Source organism: Colletotrichum paranaense (assembly GCF_030867605.1).
Source record: "Colletotrichum paranaense strain IMI 384185 chromosome Unknown Scaffold_1.1, whole genome shotgun sequence".
Classification (NCBI taxonomy): domain Eukaryota; kingdom Fungi; phylum Ascomycota; class Sordariomycetes; order Glomerellales; family Glomerellaceae; genus Colletotrichum; species Colletotrichum paranaense.
The window spans coordinates 307,286-321,948 of NW_026848959.1; the positions used below are offsets into that span (position 1 = coordinate 307,286).

General features: G+C 51.4%; 2 protein-coding genes across 2 annotated transcripts; one reads left to right on the forward strand and one right to left on the reverse strand.

Moving 5' to 3' along the window:
- Window positions 1-6,979: 6,979 nt before the first annotated feature.
- On the reverse strand, window positions 6,980-8,645 carry CPAR01_00096 (methyltransferase domain-containing protein; the record flags this gene model as incomplete). Its single annotated transcript, XM_060484389.1, has 5 exons — window positions 6,980-7,105; window positions 7,156-7,531; window positions 7,612-7,822; window positions 7,950-7,979; window positions 8,216-8,645. 5 exons carry the CDS (start codon window positions 8,643-8,645, stop codon window positions 6,980-6,982), a joined length of 1,173 nt encoding a protein of 390 aa, XP_060355246.1.
- A 3,891-nt stretch (window positions 8,646-12,536) lies between these two features.
- Window positions 12,537-14,596, forward strand: CPAR01_00097 (uncharacterized protein; the record flags this gene model as incomplete). Its single annotated transcript, XM_060484390.1, has 5 exons — window positions 12,537-12,898; window positions 13,025-13,174; window positions 13,440-13,563; window positions 13,708-14,153; window positions 14,248-14,596. 5 exons carry the CDS (start codon window positions 12,537-12,539, stop codon window positions 14,594-14,596), a joined length of 1,431 nt encoding a protein of 476 aa, XP_060355247.1.
- Between the last annotated feature and the right edge of the window lie 67 nt (window positions 14,597-14,663).

A 14,663-nucleotide genomic window follows, 5' to 3' on the forward strand; every position in this document is an offset into this window, starting at 1 on the left:
TGTCACAGAGCACTCCCCCTTTGCCGCCCAGAGCTGAGCACAAAGCAAGGAGCTCGTCCAAGCTTCCCCGCCAAGAACGAGATGGGCCCCGCGGTCACCGGAATGCCGAAGATCTCGATGCCCTAAGGCTTTAGTGCCCAGCGGCTTGTCTCAACGAAAATTCGACGTTCAGGCTTCAGCTCCCACGAGCCGTGGATATGGAAAAAGTCTTCTCTCTCTCAGTCTCGCTTAGACTCTCGCGTCCAAAATTTAGGTATCCAGTGATAACGTTGCGATTGTCGAGATGAGTATTGCCAGAAAAGAGCTCGCACTTGCATATGCCATTACCGTCTAAACTTCCGTATTATTGCCCAATATTGTTACTATTTTGGCAAGGAATTATTGGACCCAATCACCCGGGAACGACGGAAGCGCCCCGACCAGCACTCTAAATGCCCGTGTTCATTCCATACGTGCGGGTATATCCTTCGGGACGGTGCCACCAGCGACCAAGTAATTTGATGTCGTCGAAGTTCGACTACTTTACGAACGACCTGCGGCTCTTGTCGTGACTTGTCAGTGTCACTCAAACAGCCACGACAAGCCCAACCCGTCCTGCTAGACGCCCTGACGCCGCCACCCTCGTCTTCCCTACCCTCGCCTCGGGTCGTGGTTTGTCATTGTTGATTTGAAAGTGGCAGTTGCTGCCTGGCACATAGAAGCGCCGAAATCTGTTCGAGCTACTGTCGAGCTACTGTTTGTCATCTCCACAACGGTTTCGCCCCGACAACTAGGACAAAAAACCTCCACACCCGCCCGCCAGCAAGGAGACTATCGAGCAGCCGCTCCAAAGACGTGACGTGGGTCTTACTCAGCAGAGAGAGGCACAGAGGGAAAACACCCCGGCGGGGTGTCGCGCGAGGTCGTGGTTTACGTGGGATTGCGAGCCTGTCTAACTAAAAAGACCCGAACCTCGGACTCACTGACGCGAGCCCTCCCTAACTGCGAATCGCCTAGCGTGAGCCTCGGAAGGATTTTTCTGCCTTCTGGTTTCTGCGACGGCGTCGACGGCGTCGGCGGTCATCTTCCAAGTACAGTATCTTGGATGTCCAGATACGTAAGTCGTTCATTTCCCCTATCTGTCAAATCATGTCAAAAAAGTACGCCTTGCAATCCGCGCAGCCTTGCGACCGTGGAGCGCACGCAACGCCAGCGTCCGCGCAAGCAACTGCGGCTTAGCGTCCATCATGAGCTGGTTCATCGACCGGTTCGAGTCGTTCGAGCCTCTTGAGGACCCTGAATGGGGGGCTTCAAGGCTCAAACGGGACGAAAGTGTTTCGCGGCCCTCGCTGCCGAACGTCAGACTTCCAATGAGAGCTCCGGCTCGATATTGTTTTATTGATTGCTTTCCGGTGAGGGTAGAGATAAAGTGCCCTTCAATCGATTTCCTTCCAATCTTTCATTCCTTTCCCTATTCCGTACCGCCTCCCGGGGTCCTGGTGCTACGTTGCGGCGTGTTGCGGCTCCTTGGCACTCTATTGACGCTGCCTCTTTGAGCCCTTTCGGCACGAGGGTTACAATCCTTCTGTGTCGCAATCGAGGAGCAACGAGCCCTTTTCGGCCTCTGGCCCTCCCACTGTGGGCAGCCTGCCTCCCACGCTCTCTCTGGCCCTCTGCTTGAAAATTCGCGCGTGCCGCAACCCTGCAGGGCGCGATGTTGCTTCAGGCGGCTAAGCGGGCGTACAGCACCAATGCCTTATCTTCACCCAGCAGCAGCATGTGTGTGACGGTGTCTCTGCCGCCATGAAGTGTGTGTGATGTGTGATGTGTGATGTGGCCGTGAGGTTGGCCAAGCCGCTGCCCTTGCATTGTGAGACCAAAAGGCTGGGAGCTGACTCACCGCCCGACCCCCATGGCCAGCAACTGAGACCGCGAGGTTAGACTGCCGCTTCGCTTGTGTGCGATATGCATATACGAAGACATTAGCTTGCCCAAGAGGCGCGACTCCGACGAGCCAGATCAGCCCAGCGGCGGGAATACGGCCAACCAGCGGTTTTGTTTGTTTGCTCTTTTTGCTGGTTCATTCTATTTCTGAGTTTCTTGCCAGCACAGCAAGCCCGTTCAAACGATACGAACCATGAGTGGGCGCCCGCCACCCCGCGCGAGAGAGACAATGGGGAAGATGGGAATGCCGATGAACCGCGGGTTGCGCGGGGTGGCCTGTCATCGTTCGTCTAGAGAGCTTTATGAATCCTGCAAGTTGCTTATTGAAACTCTGATTTGCGAGCCTTACCGCTCCTAGTAGGGCTACGTGTGACGTGAATGGCACACCCTACGTCGGGTAGGTCGGAGCCGTGATGACGAGCTGAAGATTTACCTCATTTCGAGAAACTCGAGAATAATCTCTTTCACTCGCTTCATTTGATGTAGCCAGCCGGCCGACCAACGCATTCGGGCATTCATACTTACGGCACTTCGTATAGTCAGGTCGTACCACTCTCCGTCTTTTCTCTTATCTCGGGGGTTGGTTTTCTCTCATGATCCTAGCTCCTCAACCGGGCACTAAAGTTTTCCTCGTATTAATTGAGCTGCCTCGGGAAGTGAAGATCATCTGCACTCCAAGACGGCGAACCCTATTGGAGGGGACTACGGATACCTCGTCGACAACGCCAGACCACCCCGCCCTTGGAAAGTCTGGGGATGATGGTCTGTTCATTGTTTGCCGGTCCACCCGGGATCGTGCCCACCTTGGATCACGCTGGCTGTCTCTGTGAGCTTCAGATGCCATGAGACGAACACACCAGGGATACAACTTGAACCTTCTACTTCTCTGGAGTCTGCATTGAAGTCTAAAGCAACATGGGGTAAAGTGACAAGTGATGACTGGTCCTATTCGTTACTCAGCGACTACAGCAGCCAGGACATAGTTCCAAAGACTTCCAGAGTTCCAAATAAATGCCGTTGATCATGTGCAGTAGACAAACGTGATATGAGAGCTCGCGTAAGCAGACCATTTGCTACACGATTCTAACATGTAACACATGACAAGTTTACGAATCTAAAGGGAGAATTGGCGGTCCTAAGCAAACATGCTTGGCAATCGAGGAGTCATTGCTAGGTATCTTGAGATCAAGATCTTGAGCCATGTGGCGGCCTTAGAGATGGATGACATGTCATCCGATGCAACCATAAGATAGCACAGACACACGGGCTGGCTGTTCTGATGTCGACGTGCGTTCCCAAATCTGTGGAGAGAACTCCCATGATGTAACTGGGGTGAGCTAGAGAGGTCTGTCTGAGCGCAAGTACGTGATTTCTGATTCAACTACTACATAGCTGCAGAAACATGTCGTCAGCAACCAATGCTTTGTTTGACTTCCATGGACTAGACGATTAGCGTCTTCCCTCCCAAATTCTGTAGTTCCAGTCTTTATGTGGACAAGATAACGAAAGTGTGGGTGAATCTTGATCGTTAAGTCTTTTATCTCATCGTCGTGTCACACGAAGTACTCGTCAATTTGAAGTGTGTGTATTCTAGCGGTCTGGGCCAGCCTGGTCTCATGATGTCAGCCACAGACCTATCTTTGGAAACTCTGGGCGTCAGACACGTGCTTCCCAAGTCACTTTGCCTGCCGTCATGGCTTTGCAGTGAGTCAAAGAGGCGCATGTGAGTTTCACAGGGTCTCAAAATCGACTTCGTACACATGTCACTGCACACGGGTGACGAAGAAATGAGTGTCAAACTACTTTCCTCGTCGAGAAGCCTGAACTAGTCGAAATTGAATTTTTACATTGAATCTTAGCCAACTCATGAGGTCCAGACTTTGTCAGAGTCTACCCGATTCCTGGAAAGCTACGCGGATCAGACTCAGGTTTTGTTGTTTTGTCTGAAATATCGCAGAAAGAGTCTACAGCGTCCATGAGTCAATTGTTTTCTTATTCGACTCGGTGCCACCAAGAGGCGTTCGAGGCGTTCGTTTCCGTCTTCTACATAGCTCCATGGGCTCTTCGCCAAAGTTCCAGCTCTATTCTCGAAGGCTTTCTGAATTTTGGTACGCACAGCTAAACATCAGTGCTGAATGTCGTGTTTTCTTGTGCGTTAGTCTTGTGTAAAACTACTCTTAAATTATAGAGGACACTCGACATGGACCCTCTGAGTAAAAAAGTATCAAAGGTGCATTCATGACTGCTCCATAATCGGAACCGTTGGTTATTGAATGCTCTTCGAATGCTTGTTATCATATTGGTCTCTAAGCATCGATGCCCAAGTTTTGGTTTATCGCTGGCATTCTGACTTCGAATCTTGAAGATATACAGACTGCCATGCTGTCTGGCAAGAAATGGGGCAGATGCGAGGCAATCAACATGGAGTCTTCATTCACTCAATAGTGGCTACTGTTAAAGAGAAAACTGATTGCCTTCGAATCTGTTCCCCCCTTTACGGATACACAACTGCGCGCGCTTTGACTTGGAAAGTCGCGAACAATGCATGACTCGTCCATTCAACAAGAACGCTCCATATCTCGCAATATCTCAGGGGAAGTGAAGGATTCTATTACCCAGAGTCTGAAGTATAGAGGGCCCGGAACTTTATTGGAGCTTGGGCTCCATCGCATCCTTGGCAAACATCCGATCTGCTTGAGCCTTGCAGGATGTGCCGTCAAGGTGCTTTGCTGGGACCCACTGAGAGGGTTTTCTGGAAAAGGGCTAGAGCTGAAGTGGAAGATAGGAGTTAGTATCCGTAATTATAGGATAAAGATTCCTGGTACAAGGGAAAGTGCAGGAACATCTAGGTATCTTGCTGCTTCTCTGGTTGACGACATCGTGAGTTGACCTTTCAGTGACCCTGGGTTTCTAAAGCTCGTCTATCAAACTCAAGCTGCCATAGCCATGTGAATTTGCTACATGAACCTCATGGGCACATCATTATCAATCTTGGTTATGAACTATAGCTATACATAATCTAAAAGTTCGTGCCTCGATTTCACAGATCACCAGCTTAGATTGTCCTACTTTGTCAAGTCTAGATGCATCCTATCCTGCATATTCTTAACGTGATACAACACTGTGGAACTGTTAGAGAAATAGGCATCATCAAGTGGAAGTTGGCAGAATATGACGATCTGAATCGGGATTTCCAACTTGGTGATGGACTCAATTAGCCAGTGGCGACAAAAACCTCTAGCGGAAAGCACATGTATCTGTGTTTCAATGAAAAGCTCCAGAACTCTGCGATCCGAACTACCAGGATGCTCACAAGCTAAGTCGCTTTACGCCATCTTCTATCCGCGTCTCGTTATGACTTTATACGATAAGTTCTTGCTCCTTGACATTGTCAAGATATTGACTTGGAGCTTATGTAGAACCTATTCCCCCGGATCCTATGTCACTAGCCGGAGCACCTCAGCATCAAGTAGACGACAAGATAGACTAATGTTCATCAGCCTTTTTTAAGAAAATGATCAGAAATAGTATCCAATTTCTGGGCATCTTCTCCGCATTTCATGACATTCGAAAAGCTTATGAAGAGTGAGGTATCTTAGTATGAGTGATGCGTAACAATTTTAAGGTACTGATAAGAATGTTGTTAATTGACAATTGGGAGCTTGGGATGTGTTGATCACCCGATCACTTTGCTATCCACTTAAGCACTCACCAGAAAGGTTCGGGGTGAGTTAAGAGTATTTAGGTGGTAATGTGTGGAGCTCAGAATCGAGATGATTGTGCTGTTTAACTCACCTGGACGACTTTCTAAGAAATGCTTGAGGGAAGACAGCCAGCTGACTAAAGATAAGACAACGCTGATACTCGTGGTTCATGATAACTCAAGGCCGGTATGTAACATATACAAAAACTCATGAGCAACGTTGATGTTCGAACTCCCCCCTACGAGTTGCAGACCAACACATCACAACAAGTCCACAATGAACCAGCTGCGCGAAGCATCTGGACCGTCTACTCCGTTAATGTCCAAGAGTGTGCAAGTGCTTTTTCAAGTTCATTAGAATTTTCATCGCATCGACAGCAGTCTTAACGTCCAATATAATAGTACATGAGCACACTGAAGTGAGAAGTTTGTGACCAAACATGCCCGTCACTTGAGTTCAGACCTCCTACCTTGTAGTCGATGACAAGCCTCTCAGACAGGAAAAGAACAGCCCAGACGTGTATTCAAGACTCGGCTATGGACATAGATAAGAACATAGCAAGAGTTGGCTTCCATGAACGCATGCAAATCACGGTCTACAAAGTCATTAAATGATCGGCATTTAGAAAAGTAGGCACGACTTGAAACATCTCAAGCTTGATCACCATCTTGTTTGACACCTTTGCGTTTCGAATTGTAACATATCTCTTGTAAAGACTCATATCTATAGGCTTATTCAATTCATCACTTCGAATTTTAACAGTTTAATCAGGGAGGAATGGAAGCGTAGAAAACTAGCAATGAGCCCTCGGGGATGAGAGGCTTTGCAGTGTATTTTCCATGGGCGTTATAAACATACCACCTCCGCAATATTCGTCGACTTCGAGGGATTGCTCTATGAACGAACCCCTTCGTGCGGACTACTCCAATATGGCGGGATGAAACGGTAAGATACACCAGACCTATTAGAAGCTGATATAGCCAACGAGGCCGCCATGGTCTTAATAATCTCATGACTTCCTCGAAGTAGAAAGCCAACAAAAAACTCCCCCATCGCCCGCTGTAGCCGAAATGTGATGACGACATGCCAAAGCCGAAGCTACCTCCCGCTGTCCGTAGACCCCAAAGCCCACCGAGAGATCTCCAAACCGATGCAGTGCCGTTGTTTTGATGATGATGATGATAATGATAATGATGCCAGCCCGCCGGCTGAACCCTTTGATGCAATGCCCCAGTGACACCGAAGCACATCCAATGTGGGAAAGGAGGCGTCCAATCCCAGGAAGATCAGAAACACAAATCTAAAAAAAAAACCCCTACATCGCCTTTATCGGTATGCGGTGATCGGTGATCTCATGCGTACTCGTCGCCTCGCTCGTTTCGTGTCGTCAGTCTTGCTTCGTGCTCTTGATTCTTTTCCTTCATAAATTTGCCACTCATGGCTTCGGCGCGTCGAGCGGTTTTCTTCCATAGACTGTCCTGTGGTTCAGATAGGAGTGGAAGTCCCTTTCCTTGACGTGCGACCGTACGTCCAACAAGAACATCTCGATCTGTATCTCGGTCCATCCCAGGGCTCTGAAAGGCCTTGTCGCCAGACCCTTGAGGCCTTCCAAGATCGTTTCCCGCATCAATATGCCACACTCGCGCAGCTCAGGCCTTGCTGGCCAGTCGCCGATGGGACACTTCCTCCTGTCCTCTTCCACATTCTCGAAACCAGCGGCCCGCATCTCATCGGCGGCGGCGCGAATTCCATGCATTTCTGATCCAAGCACTCTTAATCCCGCGTCGAGGTACTGCGTGAAAACTCGGAAGCCGTACCCATCTCCGTCTGGGCAGGACTGGTCGTCGCACAAAGGGAAGAACTCGAGTTCTTGTATTTCAAACCAACCACCAGGCTTGAGGTGCCTACGAGAGTTCAGTCTCTTGTCTTCAGGTAGTATTGTTCGATAGCTTGAGGGGATGTGAAAATGAGATGAGGAGTTTACCTATAGGCGCGTTGCATGAGATCGTTGCGATCGCGAATGGAGTGCAGGGTATGTCGCAGATGGATGAAATCAAAGTACTCTTCGTCTAGATCCCATCCATTTTCGTGTTCAATATCGTCGACCATGAAGTGACAGTTGGGAGGCACTTCACTTGGCTGAATCGGAGATAAATCGATGCCGAGAAACGTAGAGTTGGGATGCATATCGGCGACTACGGGGTCACATGTAAGTTTGACCGCTTATCATAAACGTAGCGAGATCGTAATCATGTGAGAAGAACGGTGTGAAAGTGAATCATATGACGGCAAATGAAAGCCTCTTGAGGACTTGGAACTTACGTTCAATAGGCCAGTGACCGGGTCCAGTTCCTGCGAAGAATGGTGTTAACTCACTGCGATTCACAGCATATCCTAAGATGTAAACAAACGGCTCGGTGATGACGTCGCAAGATTCTGGCGTTGTTCTCTTCATTGCCGAGGCATCATGAACAACGTTGTGATGATTTTTGCAGAAGAAAGCGTTCATAACGTGGCGGCAGGTATTCGCCACGATGATCTCAAGTACGTCACCACCATGGTGCCTCACATGAAAAGCTTTCACATACCCAGATCCAGGACTTCGGCGCCTCTTGCCATCAGGTCATCGACAGGGGAAAAGAAGTACCTCCCACTCAGCTCAATGCTGATGATGTGCTTCATCTCGTCGCGGTCCTGCTCAATAGCATCGTTGGGAAATGCATAACGTCCTGCGCGGTAGGCGTGATATCGTAGTCGGTTCTCGTACATGTGCTCTCTCACACTGTCGGTCAAGCTCTCGGTGTCGTACTCATCGCCATTATGAGAACCGACAGTGATAGCTGTATCGGTGGAACCGGGCGGTGACATGACGGCCGGGCCTGAGGTTGCCGGAGAAGGGGGGCCGCCGAGTTTAAGCCGCTTTTCGGGGGGTTCTTGGTCTGAAGGCGGGCCGCGAGCGGACTTCACCAAGAGATCTCTCAGTTGTTCTTCGCGTAATGAGTTTGGCGGCGAATTCATTGTGGACGTGAATTATCTGCTTGTTGCGCTTCGTACCCGACAGACGCCAGCCTGAGTCAAATGTTCGAACCTAAGCGTACACGAACTTGACTGTCGTCGGGCGTGGAGAAAGGTCCTCGGCGACGGGCGCCTGACTTGTCGAGAAGTTGATGGCAATACGAATTGGCAATGCGAAGCGATCCCAATCCAAAACCTTGGCTTTCTCAACGTCAGAGAGCTTTCCAGGGATGGAAAATTCTAACCAGGGACCCCTCCACCAAGACCAAAATGCCGGCGATGACGTCCCAGATTGGCAGCCAGGCTTGTCTGTTTCCAACTGTTAGATCAGAAAAGTCCCGAAGCGGCGTGCGGCGTGGGGAGCGGTCGAACCGCTTGTGGATAGAGAGATAATCAGGATAGGGAAGATGTTGGACGAAAACGTCGGTTTGTTTGGAGTGGTGGAAGCGGGGAGGCGAGAACGAATGATGGGAAAGCAAACTTTGCGCTGCCTGTCTTGGAGAAGAGGAGGATACTAACAGGGGAAAAAGGAATAGAAAACCACTGGAGCGGATGACAAGGAGGGACCCGAGACAATGGAAGAGGGTTATTTGGGGGTGGTGTGCGTGCGCTTTGTTCGGGACGAGATAAATCGCGGACGCGAGCAGCGAAGAGAAGGATGGGAGGTAAGGGGATCAGGGATCGACTTCAACAACTGTTTGTTCGGGAATTCTGGCATGTCTTGCGACGGGACAGGCTTGGTGTTAAGAGAGAAAGGGTATGGTGGTTTGGACGGTTCGGCATCAACTTTGACATGGCCCGTGAGGGTGCCTCAGCAATCTGAATGACTTCCTCGACTGGGGGGAAACGAGAAGGGGGTCGTCCCATAGACTAAGAAAAGTCGCCAAGGTACGTACTAGTAAGGTAGCCGAAGGAGCCCGGTACCAGAGAAGGCGGCGGATGGCGGACAGGCTGAGAATGAGATGGTTTTTGTGGATGACCTTTTGGTATCAGGGGTGGGGGATTCAGGCTTCGTCTAGAGCTATGTAACCTGCAACCTGTCTAGCAAACTTCGACCGTCGACTAGCGTCCGTCTAGAAGAGCGGTGTTCAAGTCTGACGCGACAAGACTTTGTGTGCTCTCGGCGGTCGTCGTCGTCGTGGCTGGGGTGTGAACAGCGACGATTCGACGCAACGGAATGTGGTGAGATCGGGTTGTTCGCCGAATGCCCTGTGCGGGGGAAGAGGTTGTCGACCCTGGCAGGTATCTCGAATCCTTCAAGTTGACAGGTGATCGATAGCTCAACAACGCTCCCGGTAGATCGAGGCAAGACTGGGAGACAAGGTCGCAAGATAAGTCGCAGAAGGAATCCTGGGCTGGTAAATGATGACGTGGGGAATCTCGAGGGCCCGACAGTATGGCAACGTTGAAGAACACGATGGTGAAAACAAAGGTGAAAAGGGAGCGATTATGTATGTGTTTGGTGTCAGTGGTCCGAAGGCAAGTAACAATGAGTGCGAGAGAGAGAGGCAGGCAACAGAATGTAGACTTGAAGGAAGCATGGATGTTCGAGTATGGACGATTGGCAAGGTCCAGGTCTTTACAGCTCCGCGTCCCGTCCCTGCACGGGTCGCTGTGGCCCTCTCTCTCTCTGTCACTCTTGCTCTCAGGAAGTACGGAAGTGAACCTACTAGACACTAAGGCAGGGAAGGAAAGGTACATGAGGGTCGATGGGTCAAGGGAATGTACATTGCTTCGCCCAGGTACAAGGGGGAGAGTGGCACTTGCGCTCTGCTCTGCTCTGCCTCGATACCTACCTCAGATGCTACAGCAAGGCTTGGATGACTTATACTTGCAGGGGCGGGTAATGCTTTCCCGCTCGATACCCGGGCTGTGGTTCTCTGCAGGCCAGGGTTAATGATGGCCGCTGCTTGACAATGAATGACTATTTTTTTTTTTGATGACTTTACAGCTTCACGAGGACGATAAAGATGAAGATGAATAGGAAGATGAGAGAGAGAGCTCAAGGAGTGTGTGAACCTGTCCTTGGCAATGTTTGGCACCAAGCGAGCTTACCATGCTTACTGCGCAAGACAAGACAGTCTCGACAGCTCTAATGAGCTAGCGAGCTACCCATAGGCAAGTTGTCTCGAATTTGGTTAGCTCGTCAGCCGCCTACTGTTCCTCGAGTGTGCCTAACGCCCATCAATCTGCCCCTGGGGCCTTTGGGGGGGGGGGGGGCCACTGGGGTGTGTGTTTGTGTGTGAGTGTGTGTGTGAGTGTCTCCCATTCAGATACGACGGGCTGGGCAAGGAACGAAACAGGCAGGGTACAACATACAGACCTGGCCACTGTCAGTGGGGTGGCTGCGCACATCAGTGGTGCGGGCAGCGGGAGAGGAGGGTAAGGGCATCGGCGTCGGAGGGGAGGGGAAGGAATCCTTCAAAACAAGCTGTCGGGTCAGACCTGAAGACGTAGGGACCCGGGAATGAGGAACGAAGGCGTCGTGATGGACCTATGATTGGCTCAAGTCAGGGATTTGGGGGATGAAGCATGTCTGTTTTGCACCAGAATTGGCATCACCCTGCCGTTGCGTCTATACTGGGTATGTAGTACAAGCACAGCGCATACATACACAATGAATACAGCAGCGGGACAGGCAGGAGGCACGACGGGAAGAAGAGACACGAACGTGGCCCCATGTGGGAGAGCACATGGTCCGTCACAACATCAGCTCATTGAATCAGTATAAGACATGCTTCACGGCGATTCTCCCGTCCGTCTGCTCGTGCAGCACGAGATAGAATATGATGGGCCGTGACCAAAAGGATGATGGGAAGAAAAAGTGAACATCGTGAGGGGAACACAGGAAAAGGGTTCAAAAGAGGGGATGGAGGGGGGAAACTAGTGTAAACAGTCTGGAAGTGGGATTCGGTGAGGTTGTAGCTGAAGTGGAGGGGTGCAAGGCACGTTGGGGTTAAGGTAAGGTGACTTTTTGCCATAGGGTATCCGTACTACCCCAAGAGTCAAGACAACGCCGGAATGGTTCTTAGGTTTTGAAGATCGAGGAAGAAGAGGGGGGGTTCTTGCGAGCACTTCCGGGTCCTCTTGTCCTTGTGAGGTTGCCAAAATGCAGCTCCGAGAAACAATCCCAATGTGCTGTGCGCTGGCAGACGTGGCTTGCCTTAGGGCTGCGACCATGGCCGCGGTGCCGTGGTGCCACGGCAGATGGGCGAGTCAGGAGCCGTCAAAACCCTTAATGAGAACGGGTGATGATGTGCGGCAGTAGGGCTCCTTTTCGAACCGGAACGGTAAGCGCATGTTGTATCTGAGAGATAGCCGTTCACCGAGTGGAGATATCCATTGCCAGCCGCGATGCTCTGTACATATCCGTACAGAGTACAGAGTATCCTTACTCTTGTAGGCAAACGGATGTGAGCCAAGACGATGCGTGCGTAATGAGCGGAGCGTCTACATGGTGGCATAATGGAGACTGGACATGAATCTGCATGTGCTTCGTGTATGCGCAGTGTCAAGACTCGGGAGGTAGACCGATAGTCGAGAGAGAAGGATATGAGATAGGGCGAGATAGCAACGGGAAAGAGGAGCCGGAGGCAGACTCTGAGAAGCACATGATGAGGCGTGGCCAGTCGTGATGCCAATGAATGTCGACATGTTCTGTACTGAAGAGGGGCAACTGGAGCTGCTGATGGGGAACTCTCCTGCGGACGTCCATCGACCTGCTTGCTATGCGGATTATCGTCGGAGGGAAGTCCTTCAAGACTAACCTGCGCAACGATGACCCAGGACTGCTGCTGCTACAGCTAGGACATCCTCCTGTACCGTACTTACCGTGTACTTAACTAGGCGCAGACGTACGGAGTAGGGGGCCCGCCGACCCAAGGGAATGGGAACATGAGTTCCTCTAGCAGCAGCAGCGCAGCAGAAGCAAAGCAGACGCAAAGCAAGTGCCCTGCCCTGCTCGCCTCGCCTACACTCTACTATGTACCCTTAGCTGCTCTGCTGCACTGGGAGGAGCTGCGGATGGGAGGAGCACCAGGAGTAACCTCGACCTGGAACGTGCAGCGTCCCGGCCGCCTCTCTGCCCCCCTTCTCGTGGATCGCAAGGCAAGCCGCAAAGGCAAAGACAAGGCGGAAGTACCTGCGGGTGTCGAGGTACATCGATCACCTGTTGACTACTGTTCTCTCTCTCTCTCTCTCTTCCTCTCCCTTCTCGTCCAAGGCCCTCACCCCCTCCCCAGCTCTCCCAACTCCCAGTCAGTGTCAGTGTCACTCACTTCCCTGGGGCCCTTGGCTCGGACGTTTCCATGGTACAGGGCATGCTTATCTAATCCACTTCTATTCTCCACTTGTGTTGGACAGGTACAAGCTCATTTTCAAAGCCCGGAACCGGCAGGGCCCCCAAGACGAATCGAGGATTTTCGCAGGGAAATCAAAGTTGACGGAGAGTTCCGCAATAATCATCTCGACGACTCTAAGTCTATCACGGTAGATGTCACGAGTCTAGGACTTTCTGGTCTGCGATGCTATCAGTACGTCTGTCAAAAGGCCTGCCCATCACTCTAGTAGTGTCGGCACCTTCGCGTCTGACCAAGTCTTGGCCTTCGTTCACTTCGCCATGCCATTCGACCTTGTGGCAGACTTCGATGGAACCCGCAAAGGATCAACACCTCGTCAATGAACTCTATTCTGTCTCGAACCAAGCTGCTGGGATGAAGCGCCATGAACCTGCAACAAGCGGCCGACAGTACAGTCAAACCGCCTACCCGAGAGAAGGGGAGCTCCTGGCAAACATAGCACCCCACGAAGAGTCAAGGCTCAAGACCCAAGACCCAAGAAGCTCAAGAGTTGGGACAAAGAGCACGGAGCACAGAGCGCCGAAGCTCGGTCGAAACTGAAGGCCGGGGCCGTCGACCCGTCGGTACCGTCAAGATGGCCGACCGTCTGACGGTCATGTTTTGCGGCTCTTCGGTTTCTGATGGGGACCCCCCGTCTCTGAAGTCTCCAGCAAGATCGAGCCCAGAAAAGATCACACAGATGCATCCGTTGAACTATGGGCCCGCAGAGATTGCGCGAGATTGCGCGATGTCCCGAAGAAGAAGAAGAAGAAGAAGCATACCACTATCGCTGGACCCCACGAAGCCCATCAACCCATAGGCAAAGATCTGGATGGGCCACAGCAAACGAACTTGAGATGATCGATATCATTCCACTTCTCGTGCGGCAGGATTCTCTGCCCAAAGCTGCCAGTGTTTTTCTGCCCACCGACTTCCCCCGACACATTGACCGAGTGCCGAAGCTTAGCAGTCCAGTCCGTTGGGAAGGGAAGAAAAGCAAGAAAATGTTTCGACAACTTGGCGGCCTTTCACTCAGCTGTCAGTGTCACAGTCCTATGTCCGTGACCAAGTCGACCAGCAAGGACCATCCATACTTTCCGTCGCCCATCAAACGGGCGCAAAGTCCGCACTACCATGGTAAAGGAAGGCCGCTCAGTGATCAATCATTCGCGCAGTATGAGGAAAGCCTCACTTCTGACTCTTCCAGGGTTGCTTTCAGAGGTACATGCTGACAGCGTTGACGCTTGACGGATGCTACAATGGCACAGTTCAAGCATACCGATGAGCAGAGCAGGGCAAGGTTTGGAGGTCTTGGCTCCCGAGAAGTGGTCACTGGCAGTCGTTGACGAGAAACCCATGTCCATGCTCCCGGACCCGGGCTGCCCCTCCTCGTCGACGCTGCTTGGGTCTTCCCCTCCTCCTCCCAATCCAGCAGAGCGCTGCCCACAATTGCTCAAGTCTTTGTCAGATCTCACAAAAAACCTTGCAGCAGCGGTTACGGTCAGAGAGGGTGGAGGGAAGAAGCGTCGCCGTCTGGTCCGTTTGTCCTGCATCGAGCTCAATCCGTCGATTCGACTGGAGAGAGGAGAAAAAAGTAAATATGAAGCTTTTCTCTAGCCACGAAAATTCTAGGAAGCCCAGGTTTTGCTTGGGTGGCCTTTCCTCTGCTCTGTGGAATTCTCCC